This window comes from Dermochelys coriacea, chromosome 1 (genome assembly GCF_009764565.3).
Source record: "Dermochelys coriacea isolate rDerCor1 chromosome 1, rDerCor1.pri.v4, whole genome shotgun sequence".
In the NCBI taxonomy this organism is placed as follows: domain Eukaryota; kingdom Metazoa; phylum Chordata; order Testudines; family Dermochelyidae; genus Dermochelys; species Dermochelys coriacea.
In genome coordinates this window covers 240,740,322-240,758,806 of record NC_050068.2, presented here as the reverse complement: position 1 = coordinate 240,758,806, position 18,485 = coordinate 240,740,322, and the positions used below count along the sequence as shown (strand labels likewise).

Genomic DNA, 18,485 nt, shown 5'->3' with positions numbered 1-18,485 from the left:
ACCACTTGGGATCTTTCATCAGATATTGCTCCACTCTGTAAGCTGTCTATTCTCCAAGTTGAAACGACAAATTTAATTTTGGAAAAAGAAGGGAAGTACATTTCAGAATACCCAGTTCCGCTTTATCCCTTCCCCGCTCCGAGTGGGCCCCCCCATCAGGGGAAGGTTCCTCCAGACCTATTCCAAATTTTGGCCAGAGCTGGCCAGTGTAGGGTTGTTTCTCAAAGGCATGAGGCATTCCTTACCTTGGGGCTCAGTACGTGGGTGCTGCAGAGCTCCCAGCCGCTAATCATCTGAGGAGTCTTGGATTTTACTTGGACCTGCTGCCACTAGACTGCTATGTCACCCAGGCAATGTATTATGTTAAAGAGTTTAAGCCTTTGACATTTCCCCATAGAGATTTACTGTCTGAAGAGAGTCAACTGCAGAAAATGTTATTTTCAAAACTATGCAAGATCTTCAAGGCAGAGACCTTGTCTACCTACCCTGGACAGCACCTAGCACAAAATGGCTCTGGATCCTGACTGTAGCATTACTATAAAACAAATAATAAATGTGTCTGATAGCACAATTAAAAGTGACAAGAGGAAATCACTCCATTCCCTTCCAGTATGAATGCTATCAACAAACCAGCCTGATCTCACAATTTAAGTATTGGCAAGGGAATCTAAATCAAACCGCACTGGCAATTTAGCAAGTAAATAATCACAAAAACAAAGGATACAACAGTTAAAAATAAACACTAAAGAAATGGAAACAGGGAATGATGATTTCAACATTTTTAGCATCCCAAGTTACTAGGAAAGATTCTCCAAAACTAAGGGTTCTGCTGTATTTACATGTAATCATCATGAGAGAAGCTCTTTCCATTTAAAACATCAAATCAGCCCATGCATCTGTCATAGTGTTCTTTTTGCCTGTTCCTACAGTGCAGTAGCACGGGAAATTGATTTTTCTAAATGAAATGGCACTGAAACGAGTAGAACATAAACCAGGGGTGTCTCAATTATGACTTTTGTCTTCACTCAGCTTATACACAAATGAATCTGACAGGGCACTGCTGTGGAGGGAACAGAGTGACAGAGCTGTCTCAAGCAGGGACGGGACAATGACTATGTTGCTGTTGTATATATGCATGATACTTAACTCCTGCTTGCTAGACGGGCCCACTGAGGGTCTCCAATAACTTTTGCTTTGCCTTTAGATTTAGAGACTTGTACTACTGATCAGCCATTGCACTGTGAACTTTTTCAAAAAGTGGCTTGTTTTCTTTTAAAATCTAAATGAAACTACGTCTCAAGAAGTCAGAGGACAATGTACATTATCTAGATAAGAAAAAGAGAGTTAAAACTATCACTCTCTGTCATACAAGCTGTTCTATTAATCTAGATAGTACAGTCCCTTAATTGATATCAACATAGCTTTGAAGAGCACCAGAAACTCTTACCTCTATTTGTTCTGCACTGGGACTACCAGCTGGGGACTGAGGAACAGCAGTCTTATTGGGTGACCAGATGGGGGTGGAGGGTTTGCATGGATCTAGGGGAAATGGAGAGTGCATTAAAAAAAACAACCCATAAACAAGCCTTTTAACATTCTAAATCCATGTGAAGCACAGTAAACCGTGAACAAATCACTAGCCTTTACATTCTAGATGAGCCCTCTGGAGTCTGTTTGAGAATCTGTATGTGACCCTAATGACACAAGCAGTTAGCCCAAAAGCACCCATAGGGATCTGAGAGGGGGAACACGCAGTTCTGTGGGTTCCCTGATGCTTTGGGAAGATGTAGTTCATGGTATCACAACACCTTTCTCAGAACACAAATGCAAACACATGCAAGGCATTGAGAGTATTGGCATGGTTCAAATGTAATTGAAGAGATTGCATTCACCAACAGCTCAGTTGGACAATTCAGAGAAATGATCAGTCTTCCTGGACTGCAAGATACAGAGATTAAGTATTTCCTTCTGTCAGACAGCAGGGAGCTGTGGCCTCTTGCTCACCCTCATCCTCAGAGACTTTCAATTCTGGCTCTTCCATGTCCCCTTGAGGTAAGTGACACTCATCTTCTGCATCAGGTGGGGTGTCATCTGACCATCTTTGATCTGGGTGGGAAAAAGACGGATGACACAGAAAGGAAGAGGTCTTGGATGCAAACCCATAAGGACAGCCATTTGTTTCCTAAATCTTTCGATTATCCTATCTACCTTCTCACAGGGTGCCATTCACTGTGGTACCCCAGCACCTAAATCGTCTATTCCTTCATTACATGCTAACTGCGGTCACTTTAACTAGTTACCAATGTGATACAAATAAGTTCTCTAATTTGTTTCATGCTTTCCATAGTTATGCTGGAAATTTTCCTACATTTCCCAATATGTGCAGTTTCTTTCATGCTGGCAAGAGAAGGCTTTGGAGTCAGTCCTACAGCCTTTTCCCACATGAACACTCACTTCCTTCATTCAGAAAGACTATAATGTGAGTAAGGACTGCTGTTGTTACAAGGAGGAAGGAGAAAAATTGTTCTTCTTAACCTCTGAGGATAGGACAAGAAGCAATGGGCTTAAATTGCAGAAAGGGACTTTAGGTTGGACATTAGGAAAAACTTGCTGTCAGGGTGGTTAAGCACTGGAATAAATTGCCTAGGGAGGTTATGAAATCTCCATCTTTGGAGATTTTTAAAAGCAGGTTAGACAAACATCTGTCAGGGGTGGTCTAGATAATACTTAGTCCTACCATGAAGGCAGGGGACTGGATTAGATGACCTCTCGAGGTCCCTTCCAGTCCTATGATTCTGTGATAAGACTGGGCCTTCTAACAAACAGAGTGGTTGCAAGCAACGTCTTCCAGAATCCATGGCACTACAGTTCTTTAGTTCCATTTCACACTTCAATCCAATTTTTCTCTCTCCTGCACTGAGCTCCCACATATACAGATCTGCTCTGACTGGATCACCCTTACACAAGATGATACACCCTTACACTTCCCAACGTGACTCTGCTTCCATAACAAGGTTTAATGATGCACTGTGGTACCGTACCATCATCTAGCTCTGCACCTGTGTCTCCATCTTCGCCTGCTTCCCCTTCTGTATCTGCTGGCTCTGTGCCCACATCATCCTCCACTTCATTCTCCTCAAATGGGGCTGGAATGCATTAAAACATTGAGAGAGAGAGAGAGGAAGGAAAAACAATCTATACAAGAGAAAACAGTTTTAAACTGCACCAAGGGCCTGAGTGCCAATATTTATTCATTGTTTCTGCAACAAGGTGCTCTGAGGTGTGTCAGCAGGGGAAGACACTCAGCCGGCATCTCAAGCCTTGAGTCCGAGTAGTCAAAGGGTTTTGTGCCTCTGAGGAAGCTTTGTCACAGACATTGGCACTGCAAGATTTTCAAGGCACTTCTGAGGGACTGGCCTCGTGAAAGTACCAGCGTCTCCACTTCTGCAACCAAGGCGTGCTTGAGTGAGACGTTAAATGAGGGTGTCAGGGAAAGCTCTAATGGAATATGCTCAGTTGTTGCTCCAAAACAGTATTGGTACCACAAAGGAACTGCAGTTACCAACATTTTAGAGGATGTGTGCTAGTTGCAAACTGCAATCTCCTATTCTGCCACAATAACTTGCCTAGCAGCAGAAACAAAGACATTTGAGGGACCTGAAGTCAGATGAGGTGACCTGCCAGGAGGGGATTAGCCAGGAGAGTTGACCCTTTGGAAACTGTTTTAACTCTGTGCAGTTGCAACATTCTAGAAGAAACCATTTAGTGGAGTCCAGATTGCAGTGCAGATACCCAGGGCCCAGATGTATTCAGATATTTTAATGTGAATAACAGACACATAAGAAGTCTGTTCTTGTGTGCCAGAGCCCAGAATCTGCCTTACAAGATCAGTCTGAAGGGAAGATTTATGAATTTATAAACCCAAAGAAGGCATTTGACAACATTACACATAAAAGGATTTAATTCCAGAGGGGAGCATGAAGCCCCACCAGAATGGCCTTTAATTTACATTACTAAATGATATTTCACAAAAACCAAGAGAGACTCCTACAACTCTCTCCATTGCTACACCTTATCCCATCTCAATTATTATGGGTGGGCGTTGGTCACACAGCTTCAAGGTCCTTCCATACTTCAGGCAGAATCTTTTTTTTGTTTTAAAGGAGTTTCTAGCTTTAACCATAGCACCAGCAGACTGCACAAATCTGGGCCACATTTTTGGATTTGTGCATATAATTAGCACAACTGCAGGCTCAAATGACATGTTAGACATTTAACTGGGTTGTTGAATGCTCGATTATTGCAAATGAGCATACATTCTCAGTAATCATGCGGCAAACGATATGCACATAGTGCTAAAATTCTGGCCCCATAATGATGTAAAACAGACGCCAGTGCTCATTTCATAGCCTACCTGGGACCATTTGAATTACAACACTACTAATCATGACAGTCTAAGAAAGAGTGAGCATCTTGACATTTTCCACAAACATTTTGATCTTCTCTTTTTCTAGTAGAGGCTCTTTGCTTCCTTGGTCTTCAAAGCATGACACTGACAGTCTGTTCCACTGAAACAAGGCTTGTCCTGCCCCTTCAACCTGAGAATTTCTTCTATGTCACTTTTTCCACCTTTGTAGCATCATGGCAGTGGAGGGGCACATGGCTTGCATATTTTTTAAACTGCTGTTACAAGAAGCTGTGCCATTACCTAAAATGCAGTGTGGCATGACATGGCCTGCACCCTTAAACCACACGCTTTGTAATACGCAGAATCTTACAGATCTACAACATGAAGGCCGAGTCACAGTTGTAAGGGCTGGGCATCTAAAGATGTTCTTAACTAAACCAGTCCCCCGGCCCCCTTCTTAAACTGATGCTTTACTGACCTGCTTGTTGCTTAGGTGTGTACCAGCTATTGCTATTTTAGAAAGAGTAATGCCACAGTAACTTGTTTTAAGTAAAAACATCAAATGTGAGCCACTGTCACAAAATGTGTAAAAGTGTCACCTTCAAGTGGGTGAATATCTGACACTGGCCTGGCTATGTGTATGTTGGTTTTTCCATTTGGAAATTGTGGTGCAGTGTCCGATAGCGAGGATCTAACAGATGAAAATAAATTCTTTACAATACCTTAAAAACACAAAATTCAGCAGCATATTTTATGGATGCATAGATAAGTAACACACTGGTGCAATGGGCAGCCCGTTCTGAAGGACCCGGAGCTTGGGGGACAGGATAAGAGGGTGGCTGGTTATAGTTATACATATACTGTGCATATATGTATGTGCAGTTAGGATGAGGAGCAAGAGGACAAAAGTTGCCACACAGTAACCAGTGAGCTATACATTATGGCAGCCAGAAACTACAGATTCAGCAGTCTGTCCAAGTTGGCCAGCAGCAAGGACTTGATGGGGTGATGTGCAGCCATCCAGTAAATGCTGCTGCCTTGCTAACACAGTTACAGAAGCAACATTTTAGAAGTGCGCTAATTACTCCTGTTTGCAAGGGCAACTCAACTAAACGTCACATAAGTTACCCCTGTTCTACTGTATTTTTTTAGACCCTTTTTGTGGTTTATAGAATTTAACACCTCCCTGCCCCAAATCTCCACACTCCCTGATTTTGTAAGAGATTCTAGGGAACCACCTAGGAAGAGCCGCTGACATTTAGCATCTTTCCACTCCCTTGGTGCTTGGATGGGCAACATGTTTCAGGTTTGTGGAGCATGGCTATTTCCATAGTCACTCCTGGCTCTAGAGTGTCCCTGGCTTAAGCTTAATTGACATCTTCTTTCTTGGTCTCTTCAGCAGGAAGCTGTAATTTGCTCCAGATACTGCTTGAAACACTCTCCCTAATCTCTTCACTTTCAAGCAAGCACCAAGATCCCTTTGTCAAGGGGTGGGGAAGGATGACGATTACTCCTCAGTTTATAACCCAAATCAAAATGTTAAACTACTTTTTTCTTCTCCATTACACAGAAGATGTTCTTTTCTGTCTGGCCTGCCTTTGCAAGGGGCAAGATGAAAGCCCAGTTCATGCAAGAATGGACTGTGAGTGAGGCATGCATGCACACTCCCCGCTCCTGGTCATGCAATAGCAACAGGGCCATAGATCCAGTGTTAAGGTACTAGCTCAGCCGCTGAAGGCATGGAAGGAGGGCGGGCAGGGTTATTCTGAATTGGTAGAGAACGAATATCACCAAACTACCTCCAGAGACCGTCTCCAGCCATGCCTGCACTGCCTCACGGCGTACGGAGGGAAGGTCGGATGCTGAATTTAAAAAACAATAAATGATAGTAAATCAAAAGTTAGACACAAATAGGTGTATGAAATTGAAACACTAGAGAGAAATTCCTCAAAACCAAGAGCAGAAATAAAACCTAGACCTTGTCAGATGCTGGAGATTGGATTTGAAGGTTAAATTAGGATAATGAGGTGTAAATACCAAATCTGCTTTTAGGATCCATGGAAGATAAAGGTGTTAGTGAGAACTGAACATGTCCTCAGTGTCCTGTTTGCAGATTCCAGCCATTTTGGTCAAGCTGGCAAGAGAAGCTAGAAGATGAAGTATGACCACACAAATAGTGCTAACAGAAGCCAAAGGCTGTATTGATTTCAGACTATATTGTCTAGGTTTGGATGCTTATAGGGCAAGGGAGAATTCCTAGTGAGCATGAGAGCTCACAGAACACAGCTTTCCTGGGTATCAGCATGTTGTCCTGCTCCTTTTGATCTAACCATGAACTCCAGAGAGTGGTTTTGAAGTGCTCTCTAAACAGCACATGTGGTAGGACACTGTTCAGTCATGGACAGATACTTGAAGTCTGTCAAACTGACAAAGTGAAACTTGTGGAGTATCCACACAGCCACACCTTGCATCAGCCCCTTTAGAAGCTGCTACTACTGTTGAACAAACCTTGATTATTGCAATGAAGCATCTAAGTTACGGGTCCGTGAACATCCAGCTCTCAGTTTGGCCTATTCTTTGGGGAAGGAAAGATTTCCTGCTTCCTGAAGGAAGTTGGAAATGCCACGGAAGGGATTTCCCGCACCATGGGAAAGGGTCAGCAAAGGTTTTCCTTCATTCTACGGACAACTGTAACAGTACATCATGGAGTCAGCTGTGCCAGAGAGAGAGGAGTTGGGATTTACAAACAGGACACTGGTAGCTCACAATGCTGGAGTGAGTGAAAGTCCTTCTGGTCGACTTTTGCTTTAACCTCTCTTTGTTTGCACAAAAAAAAAAAAAAAAAAAAAAAACAGGTAGGAAAAATAAGAAGAGAAAATATAAGCTAAAAGGAAAACAGAAATGGCAGCACCCTTGACTTGTGGTCACTTCTGTTATCAGTGGAAGCTAAACTCACCTTAAATATGGTAAACTTGAGGAAAAATGTCAGGACTTACTCAGGGTTCTTAAACTTCAAGCAACATTGGTCAGGAATGTTTAATGCTATAACACTGAGGCCTGTGTTTGTATAATTGTGGGAGAAGGGAAATAATGATCTATCTTTATAGATCACCTTTCATTTCAAAGAATCCCAAAGCACTTTACAAGCTACTATATTTATTAGACTAATTTCCCCCACCACTGAAATGTAACCACCTTTGGGATGAAATGCAGCACTGAATAATAAATGCACACATCAGGCAGTAAAACCACTCCCAGCTGAAACTACAGAGGAACCTTAGGCAGAAGATAGTTACCTGGAAAGAATTTGGCTAGGGAACAAGCGTTAAGACCCCCCAGCTCTTACAACAAGTACCATGTGATTTTTAATACCCACAAGCAGTCAGGACTTTGGTCTTAAATTTCCTTGGAAAGACAGCACCTCTTGCAACACATTCTCCTAAGATCATTCTAGGACATTGGTTTGGTACAGACTTGGAGGGAAGACCACCAACTACTGAATCAAACACCGCAAAGTTTTGGTTTTGTTGACAGTTGGGCTTTCCTTACAGCTCTTCAATACTAGGAAAGTAAGCCCCACCCTGCTTAGCTCAAGACATCTGACAAGATCATAGTCCCAAGTGTGGGAATAGTGTGGAAGGTGAATCACAATGAGATATATGAGAGATGTTGGAGAGGGTATTAGCATTCTCTATTTTTTTTCCTTCTCCAAAGTGACCTTAGAAGCAAAGTGGCGTCTTGAAATGGTGACTCACTTTGCTGAAGAAAAAAAAATACTGTCAAATCTCAATACAAAAAGCCAAACAGCAACTGGCTGGCTCCTTGGGCCCGCTGTGCTCTTCACCATTCCCTGAAGATACCACGCCCCTGCCAGATGCAGATACAAAGTTTGAAAAACAGTAGCAGAATATATTCAATGTAGAAGTGAAAACGGTTCAACCCTTCAGAATAAGTTACTTTTGTTTTTCCAAGGCCTGGACTCCTCATCACCCCTATCTTGACGGAACAACGAGCTGACTTGTTTCCTCTCAAATCCAGAACCCTTTAAATCTGTTATCAGGGGCTTGCAACCTGCTATATCAAATGATTCCCATCCTATAGCAGAATGTTACACTGAGTCTAATTAGATACAAAAGGCAGGAGAGCTCTCTCTGCTGTGTTGACTTAGAAAACCAGTGACTTAAATGGAGACCGACCTCAAAAGTAAGACGTTTAAACTAGTGTTTAGTTTCAGGAAGCAGAGCCTTTGAATCATTGTTCACCCGTCTGAAGAAGGCTGCGCTTAAAAGAAGGAGAAGTAACAGAGTTAAACAGCTGCAACTGTGATCTGAGGATCGATGCAGCAGGAGATTACCTCTGGAGGTGGAGGACTTTGAAATTGGGACCATTTTTTCCTCCTCCTCTTTCTCACGGATGTGTGTCCAGTGCACATCTGCCAGGATCTCCAGGGGATCAATCGGATTTACAATCTGCTGTAGCCTCAGGTTTCCAGCTAGCAGACCGAGGATGAGGCAGATCAGGATGTAGGTGGAAAGGGAGGAAGAATAGGGTGGAAAGAGAGAGAAAAAAGAGGAAGAGAAAGGAAACTCACCACAGGAAAGGAAATATAAGGAAAGAAAAAAGAAAATATTACTTGCCAAGATCAGTTTGCCAGACAGACAAACAAACCTTGGCATCATGTGTGCATGCATCTAGAAACACAATCATTCATAATCCTCAGATTCCTGCTCCACCCTGAAGCTGAATAACGCTTGCCCAAAGGCACACTACCTCTATTGCAAGCAGCACCCTGGCAATGGAAGACACTCTCTGATCACCTACCAAATCTCAGTTGGATGCTCAATTAGCAGGAATTTCAGCCTTATTCAGCCTATTCAAAATGAGTATGACCCTATGTATCCTGCTGGCAAAAGGTATGGGGACAGTTTGCACTGTGGGCTAAATTCCACAGAACAAAGGATCCATTCACTCCCCAGTGGCCCTCAACATTGTGGAAGTGAACTTTTGGGGGTTTGAATCCCAACTTTTCACCCACATGTGCAACAGAGAAACCATAATGTCTCTCTTTGCCGGCCACCATCAGACTGACCAGCTGCATGTAGCCTTATATCACATTGGATTTTTCTTCAGTTTAAGGTTTACAAGACTTTATTCAGAGCATCCTAGTGATATTGTTGGAGTAGTGAGTGGGTGCTCATTGGGCAGCGTCATTTTACGAGTAATATCAGCATTCTAATGGAAAATAATGAAAATAACCTCTTCTCTCCTTCGAAGGGGATTTCCTTTGACAAAAGTGTAGGTACATATGGCTAACCACTTTAGTAGGTGTGTATTTCAAGGTTTTCAACTAGACAGTTTGATTCATCCACCCTGGTAGCAATTCTTTTAATTTCCCCTTCATTGTTAGTCTCTTTGTGGTGCGAAGGACCCCGGGAAATTTGATCATGGGTTCTCCTCACCATTTTCCTGCAGCAAGGTATATAGGATTCTCCATGGCTGATCTGGCCACAGATTGCAGGGTTTTATATTCTGGCAAGCTGTTTTCTCCACTAACCACTCCCCAAGCATTAGCATGCATTAGACACAACTGTTCACATCACAGGGCAACAAGCCGTCTGTCAGTGCTCATTGCTGTGCAGAGACTGCAGAGTGTCCATGAGGTAAGGCAACAAGCTAGGCTCCATCTCAGAAGCCTGGAACTAGGCATTTGTCAAAAATGTACCAAGGAAGGACTGTCACACACTAGAATAACCCACGGAAAGCCTGTTTGTGGAATCATAAATTAGGACTTCAGCCTCAGAAATGTCTGTGGTATCACACTCAGCACTATAACCATAGGAGAAAACTGATATTGAGGGAACACACACCTATCTAAGCACAAAATTATTTGGTAGTTACAAAGGGACAAAAGAAAGCAGACAAATGCACAAAAAGGGAATGGGATTCAATTTTAATCTATATTTCACAGTTTTCTCAGTGTAACGATTCCTCTTCCAATCAGCACAAAACATGACCCTACCAGAACTACTGGACATCCAGAGGGAACAAGAGAATACTCAGGAGTGGCTGATAAGGCCCAAGTCACTGGCCAACAAATGGAGCAGTCTGATCTTTCCTCATTGCACTTGTATTCCAATGCTCCCACATGCAGACTCTGAGATCAGTAGAGTTAGTGTTTACACCACACCACACCACACCACACAGCTGAGTTAAAAGGTTGAGGATTACCAGCAACAGCTGGAAGTGGGAAGAAATATATAGACGCTCAACAAGGCTCACAAAGAGCAGGTCCCACTTGATCTGCAGGACTTATTCCACATTGTAATATGGCTTTGTATCCTGACTGTCAGGGACTTAAACAGGTATGACATCACCAAAGAAAGGCCCAATCAGAATGTAAAATTAGACCAAACACAGGTCTGACATCACTAATTTTACTCCCTGATTATTCCTTTTACACAATAGGTATTGTAATGTACTTGCTACCCTATATGCTTCCACTACCTTTCACTGGATGGAATCAGTATTGCTCAAGTGTGTGTCACAGGCCCTGTACTACTACAGCGAATAGATTCTCCTTTATTTTAAGTGCTAGGAGTCTGTCATTTACAGCAGAAGGATCCGAGATTTCAGGTTTTTAGTGGTCAGGTTATACAGCACGAGAAGCTACAATAGATAGCATGCGTTTGTTACAGTAGCCATAAACCCATTAAGGAAATGAAATTGGAGAATACGGAGAGACCCTTAATTTTAATGATTTTTGTTCCAGATGGAAATGACATGCTTTTGCTGCAAATGCAGCCATAGCCTGCACCCACTGGCTCCAACTCACCTGCAGCACTTTGCATGCTGCTTTACATTTTACTCTTATGGCTTGTCTACACAGACATTGCATTAATTTAAAAATCAGTTTAGTTAAACCCATGCAAACGCCAGTGTGAATACACAGTCATATCTGTATAAAACAGGCTATGTCAATGTAGCTTGCTCCTGTACATTTACCAATGTAAACTAAACTAATATAAGATAAACTTGTACCAGTTTAAGCATATTGGTATCAAAATTACTCCTCTATTTAAACCTGCACATTTCTGTGTGTAAACCAGGCCTTACTTAAGAAGCAGACCCCAATTCAGCTTTCTCAATAATGTAAAACTTTAAGGAGCCCAGCCACCTGTGAAGTATTGGGGGCTGGCTAGAGGGCAACCCTGGTGTTTCTCTGATGTCTGACCACGTGAATGCAGGCTGAAGGTGTGACAATCAGAGTCCAGACAACCCAAGAGGAGAATGGGGTCTGGAACCCCAACAAATAAGCCCTTGAATCGACTGTATACAATGTTACCATGCAATAAAATATGTTGAGTTAGGTCTTCTGTGAAAGCTGGTAAGGTTTTGTACTTGATGGTCATCATGAAATATGTATATGGACTGTGGTTATGAATTTATGGGGAGACACGGGACTGGAAGGGCTGTCGGTGTCACCCCACAAGGAGTAACTACACTGGCGGAAGCCAGGGTGAGACCTTTATGCTTGCAGGCTGGCTAGTGGTGTCAGGTCTCTGAGCCACAGCAGCACACCATTAAGGCACCAAAGGTTACAGGGCAGGCAGTAACAGAACCCCTCACTAGGTTAGGTGAGCCACAAAATATCACAGAAGGATTTCAAATGGCTGCTGCTGTGGCTTTCCCCAAGGCTCGCCACTAAGCTTCACAGAAAGCTGGACCCTTTAATTCACCATTACATGAAAAGATAATTCGGTGAATTCCAGCAGAACAGCGTGTTTCCCCCTCTAGCTTCACTGCCGCAGTCAACAGCACTTTAGGAGTGGCTGGGCTCTCTCACAATTTAACTTTGTAGTTCAAAAGTTTAACTGGAAGCTGTTCCAGTGTTCCCAATCCTGCTTTCTGGGAACAAAAATTAAAGTGGGACAGCTGCTAGGATAGAGAAGAGTGGAAGTTAAGGAAAAAGGCAGCAGTCAGCCCTACGTGCCTGTGCTCTCTGGCCATCTGGCTACCTTCAATTCTCACCAACAAAAATGTTAAATCGGGGCGATTTAACATTCCAAACAGAACTTTTCCGATAGAAAGTGAGAGTTTAAAGTGGCCAAGGGACCCCAGACTTCTGCTCAAAGCACAGCTGGACTCCAGGGGAAGGGCAAATGATGGAACAACGTCTAGAAAGGCTAGGAACAAAAGATATTTAAATATACTGTATGTATATTTTCAAAAGAGCAAAGAAAAACGTTGATATTTTCCCATATGATTTTTTTCTCTTATGCTCCTATGAAATCTTTCAGAATGATGCATATGTTGCATTAAAATACTAAAAAAGTTAGTTTCAGGCAAAACAGGAAATATAAAATAAAGGAGGTATATTCTACTAGCAATAAGCTACAAAAAAAATAAAGACGTGCAATGCTGGCTCTCCAATGCACCCATTCATTTGGGTGAAAGAACTCAGCCTTTAGTCTTGTGTATCCTGGCTCATCTGAGCAATGTCAATGTAGCAGGAATGAACAAACTGTTGTAGCCCAACACTCCAGGAAAATAACCATCAAAACAAAAATGGCGACAAAGTGCATTATGGGAAACAGTGCATCTAGCCAAGCAGGAAGTGACCAAGCAACTGTAAAATATACCTGAAATTAATCTGAAGTGTCTCAGTGCTCTCTGGAGTCAATCTAGCTTTCCCAACCCTCCCACACAAAGAACGGTAAAAAATGTGATACAGCCAAGCGGTGCCCCATACTTGGATCACGAGAGGATCCGTAATTCCTGAATCAACCTCGAGAGAACTGGTAAATGCAATTTACTAAAAACAGAAAATCTTTTCACGTGGGACCTGCTCTTTAAAATGTCAGACCCGCCTGAGGGCAAACGAAAGCGGTGGTGGCACAAGGGTACCTTTAAAAGTACCCGTGTCCTCTTCATTTGAGGGACGTTGAAGCCAGAGGCCTTGCTGGAGCTCTCTCGCCCAAGGGTAATACTCTCCCTCTACAGCAGGGGGAGCCACACCCCCACATATAGCATCAGATGCACACACACAAATAATACAGAGAGGGGGAAAGGACAGAGAATCAGAAAGCAAAGAGTTATTGTCTGGAAATCCAGTAAGACTTATTGTACTCATCAAAGCTCCCTGTTTGATAGGCAAACTCCACTAGACAGAGGTCTGGGAACGTCACATTTAGTAGACTGACAAACAACGTGAGTATTACTATACTTAAACTGTGGTCTTGGTTCTGACAGAGACTTCAGCTATGGAGTTCCAGTTTCAATGTGGAAAAATATAGCCAAACCAGCTAGTTAAAAGGCCATCTCCCACACCAAATGACACCTGAACAGGATTGCCACCGAAGCCCAGCATAAGTGGACCTCTCCTCATACTGTCAATATTACATGGCCAATGGCCTTTATGAAGCAGGTCTTTGTAGTCTGGTAGCTCTCATGAAAGCAAAGGGGAAATGCAAGTACCCAAGTCATGTTCTGAAAGATAAGATCCAGTCACCATTTGGAATGGCAGTAAAGCACGGCAAAGATACCATTTCCAAAACAAGCTCAGTATGGTATGATTTAAAGAGGTGCAGGGGAGGAAATCCTTCCGTAACTCCCCCCTCCCCTTTCATAAAGAAACACTAAAGAGCTGGAATAAAAACATCCTGGAAAGCACAGGGGCTCAACTCAGGCTGCATATTGTGTAGCGTCTCCTGCTGACTTAGGAGAGCTGGATACTGCTTCTCCTGGGGTCCCGTTAATATTGGCCATAGGGGGTTACTGCTGGGTGATGTGAGGCACTCCCTCCTCCTCCTTAAGGCTGAATGCGCTGCCGGCGCAGCACCCCCAGACCTTGCCGGCCAGAGAACAGAGGGCCAAATCTATATCTGATTCCCCTACAAACCAGTGAGAAAATAGCACAATTGTCATAAAGCTGAGAGTTACGCAGAGGAGTACCAGCAGGAGAATTAACTGCATGGGTTAGACCATTATAATACAAGTAGGCTCCACCCAGGGGAAAGTATCTTCTGCACTCTGGCTGCACCCTGCATTCAGGCATAAAGTGCCCCCCTTCTAGCACTCTGAACCAAACATGGGACTATATTGATCCCATCAGAATACTGAGTCCAGAGCAAGTGGAGACAAGAATTAAACCCATCTCTCTTATCAGGCTATACTGGGGAGAGGGGTAAGATACTATGGTTGGTTGAGGCCCACTGTTATAACGGTATATGGGAAGTGTACTGTGCTGTTCCTAGTGCTGTAACTGCCCTGTAGAGAGAGAGATCTTCTGTCTCTGATGTGGTCAACCCAGCATCACTTATCAGCACTAAGTTCACTTACAAATACAAAACAATGTTAAATGCAAAGATTAAAAAAAAAAACTGATACGAAAGACAAGGCCTTTGGTTTGACATGTTCTTTGGGTACATCTACACTGAAGCTGGGATTGCACTTCCCAGCACGGATAGACAGACACGCATTGCTCTGCCGGGGCTAGTGCACTAATAGCAGCAGTGTAGCCGGGGGTAACATGGGCTGCAGCTCAGGCTAGCTGCCAAACCTGCCCAGACCCCTCTCCCCTCCGCCAGGGTATGTACTCGAGCAACTAGCCTGAGCAACTAGCCCAAGCCATCGCCCGTGCTACCCCCGACTACACTGCCATTTTTCATGTGCTAGCTCAAGCAGAGCTCACCTGTCTAGCTACCCACGCTGGGAGGCACGCTCCCAGCTGCAGTGTGCATGTGCCCTTTGACTCAGTTCCTCCACTGGCTCCCTTCCATCAATATACCCTCATAAGAACCTCTCCCATCCCACCCCGATTCAGTGCTTCCCCATCAGCCCTCAATGGTTTTCTTGAGAAGAATAAGGTACGATCTAACTCATCTTATCATAGGGGTGCCTGTCTAACACCACTCTGTGCTGAACATAGGTACTTGGCTCAGCTTGCCCTGCCTGCATAGCAGAAGGAAAATACAAACCGATCTTTTTCTAACCTTCACTAGACTCTGCGTCTTCCTCTTCTTCTTCCTCCTCCTCTTCCCTGTCTTCAGCCTTGTGGTTTTTCTGACTTTCAAGCTCTTCCTCGTTCTTTCCCTTCAGAAGGGCATGGATTCGCACAGCCTCTTTCCAAGGCACACCTCCCAGGTCTGAGGTGGGTAGCTGTGGCTGCAGGGGTTCCTCTTCCTCCTCCTCCTCCTCCTCCTCCATCTCGGATTCTGAACTACTGTAAAGAATAAAAACAAGACAGAGAAGTCAATTAACAACGCATTTTAGTTGAGTTTATATATGGCTGACAAAAACTTCAGTACAAACTATAGTATGTGTAATGGAAACCATATTTTCCCCTTCTGCTTTCAATGTTTCATCGCATTATTTTAGAAATAGTGGATCAGGTCAAAGGAGCTTGATGCAGAGGCTGTAGGTAGATCCAATTCCTGTTAATAAAGGGGAGCCAGAGGAAGGGTAGTTGTGGAGATCTGTCTAGGTTCTTATATGCAGTGTTGTTGTAGCTGTGCGGGTCCCAGGATATTACACTGACAAGGTGGGTGTGGTAATATCTATTATTGGACCAACGTCTGTTGTTGAGAGACACAAACTTCGGAGTTGCATAGAGCTCTTCTATGGAAAAGGTACTCGGAGCTTCAGACCTAAGTACAAGATCAAACAGATAGAATATGTGCTAACTACAGATGCTAAACTAAAGAATCATTCAAGGTGAAGTGGCCCGTTAACACCCTTGTAGTCACAGGACAAAAAGGGGAATTAGTGGTTTACAGATTATTGTAATAAGCCATAAATCCAGTGTCTCTATTAAGACCATGAATTTTAGCATCTAGCAAGGTTATACATTTATCTCACTCACCTTGTCTCTCTAGGTCAGTAGTTCTCAACCCACAGGGCCATGCGGGCAGCCCAATCAGCACACAGCTGCAGCCCATGTGACATCCTCAGGGCTATACAGGTAGTATATATAGTGTGTGGATGCAGCCCACATAACACAGAGAGGTGCATATGTGGCCCACAATGGTAAACAGGTTGAGAACCACTGCTCTAGGTTCTTATATGATGCTCATTATCACAGTATCCAAGTGCAAGTGGGTTCAGCAAGAAGGTAGTGATCTGGATCATGTCACATTCTCTTGAGGATTTGGGTGAGAGAGATGGTTTGGAAGGGTCAGCATATGGGGAGATCATTTCTTGATGGTAAGGGAGGTGATATTGCTGCTGGGATTAAGCTGCTGGGAAGTTTTGTTGCTTGGTGGAGCTGGCAGGAAGATTTGGGGAAATATATGACTTTCCATTTTTGCCTGACAATCAGTGAATGTTGAAAAGAATATGCACACAGTCCTAGAATTATCAGGCCATCATGGTACATATAAAGATAAGGACAGCCAGAGAGCAGTGCACTTGCCAGGATCTTAGGCAGTAGTATCACACAAATACAGGACGTGTCCACACGAGTGTATAGGGCGGATGGGCAAAAAACTGTAGGTAACAGCATGTGAATAACTATCAACCCCACTACTCTCATAGCACAGTCTGTAAATCACTGTGTGGGAAACAAACATGCACATCAGTATGACCCCTTTTTGATAGCCATCCCCTCTTTAATTCCACATTGCAAGGTTTCCATCATGAAATTTTCACCGGTTTTGCTTGAGATTCCCACTAAGAATTCACCTAATCGCTTGTTAGGAGAAGGTTTGACTTTGTAAGTGAAAGATACAACAAGTGTAGCTCTTTGATTATAGCCTCTAGGTACTGGCACTACAGTTAAAGGCTGAGAAGGCACTCCCACTATTCTCAACCCAATTTTTCCAGGAACCTTTTTCTAAAAAATGATCTTTTAGCCTGAAACCTTTCATGCTTTTTTACCAGCAGTGAAGGGAATTTATTTGCAAGTTTCATAGATACATTTGCCAATTTAGGGGTTATCCAGACAAGATAAGGTACATTTTCAACTCAAGAATTTGTTCAAACACTTATGCTCAACTAACTCAAAGCCTGCTTTAATTTACATCTGTAGCTAGCTCTCAAGAAATGCACTCAAAGAAATAAAATAGCTGAAATGCACTTCTGTAGATTTGAACTGATGAGTTCAGAAAGGAACACTCAACTAAATGTATAGCGGGAAAGGAATATCTATACGTAACATACAGCAAGTTTATATATGCTAAATAGTTTGACTCTTACATGCAGGGTGAGTTTTCTCTGGGAATAATCTAACTTTTCAGCTGGTCACATATATAGGTCTTTATAAGATTTAAAAGCTATTGGTACTAGGGAGTGATGACAATTTTTCCAGGGGTCAGGTTGCATCAATATTACCATACTAAAGCTAATTTTCTCCCATGCCCAAATTCCTCAAGAGAGGTCCTATGCACTGCAGAGTTTACAAACTTGGCCTGTGACTACAGATTAGTTGACAAATATAAGGCGAACTGGAGAAGCTATTTCTGAAGCATCAGATTCAGCAGGAATTATGCCAATTAAAAAAACAAGTCTTAGGGAATCTTTCAATTTATTTCAATAGCAACTGGATCAGGCTCTTAATGCATGGTCACATCCTACTACCAAATATGGATTGGCCTAGAAATTTCAAACTTGTTTAACTAAAGAGCAAGTGATAAGATCTTATACAGTGGATTCTATCAGAGAAGTTGGGATGCTTATCCTTGGAGTTTTCCACTTAATAGGAACATCTGAGTGCTCTGTCAGCTTTTAGCAAACTTAAACTTAGTAAGTAACCAGATTAATTTTATAAAGTCAACTATATCCCTGATCCTGTGCTAGGTACAGAGTTGGTTCACCCTGCAGAAAGCTTGTCAAAAGTCAGTGTGGACTCCTGTGTGCCACAGGAAAGCCTTATCACCACTTGCTTGTCTGGCGTTAGCTTGCAAGTTTCTTCTCACTTCTCCTAAATATACACTCTTTTAAGGAAAAATGAGGCTCTGGCAGCTTCTGGCAACCTTTATAAACTCAGTCCTGGATCTAATGGACTTTGGAAAGTTTACAAAAACTGCCCAGTTCAAGGACTGAGCTCTCAGTGGTCCTATCCTTGTGTGAATGTGTAGGGTAA

The 18,485-nt window shown here is 43.0% G+C and overlaps 1 protein-coding gene across 9 annotated transcripts in view; it reads right to left on the bottom strand.

The window, feature by feature from the left end:
- The window catches only part of MICAL3 (microtubule associated monooxygenase, calponin and LIM domain containing 3), a 255,799-nt gene that overhangs the window by 43,826 nt on the left and 193,488 nt on the right, over positions 1–18,485 (bottom strand). For 4 of the 9 annotated variants that reach the window (XM_043517571.1, XM_043517599.1, XM_043517583.1 and 1 more), the window contains 5 exons: positions 15,400–15,629; positions 8,763–8,900; positions 3,042–3,146; positions 1,966–2,106; positions 1,448–1,539 (listed from right to left, as the gene is read on the bottom strand). In XM_043517571.1, the coding sequence (XP_043373506.1) occupies positions 1,448–1,539; positions 1,966–2,106; positions 3,042–3,146; positions 8,763–8,900; positions 15,400–15,629 (706 nt within the window). Of the gene's footprint in view, positions 1–1,447; positions 1,540–1,965; positions 2,107–3,041; positions 3,147–6,207; positions 6,271–8,762; positions 8,901–13,312; positions 13,403–13,521; positions 13,604–15,399; positions 15,630–18,485 lie in introns of those variants that run through there. The other 5 variants (XM_043517556.1, XM_043517562.1, XM_043517551.1 and 2 more) reach the window with 4 other exon arrangements.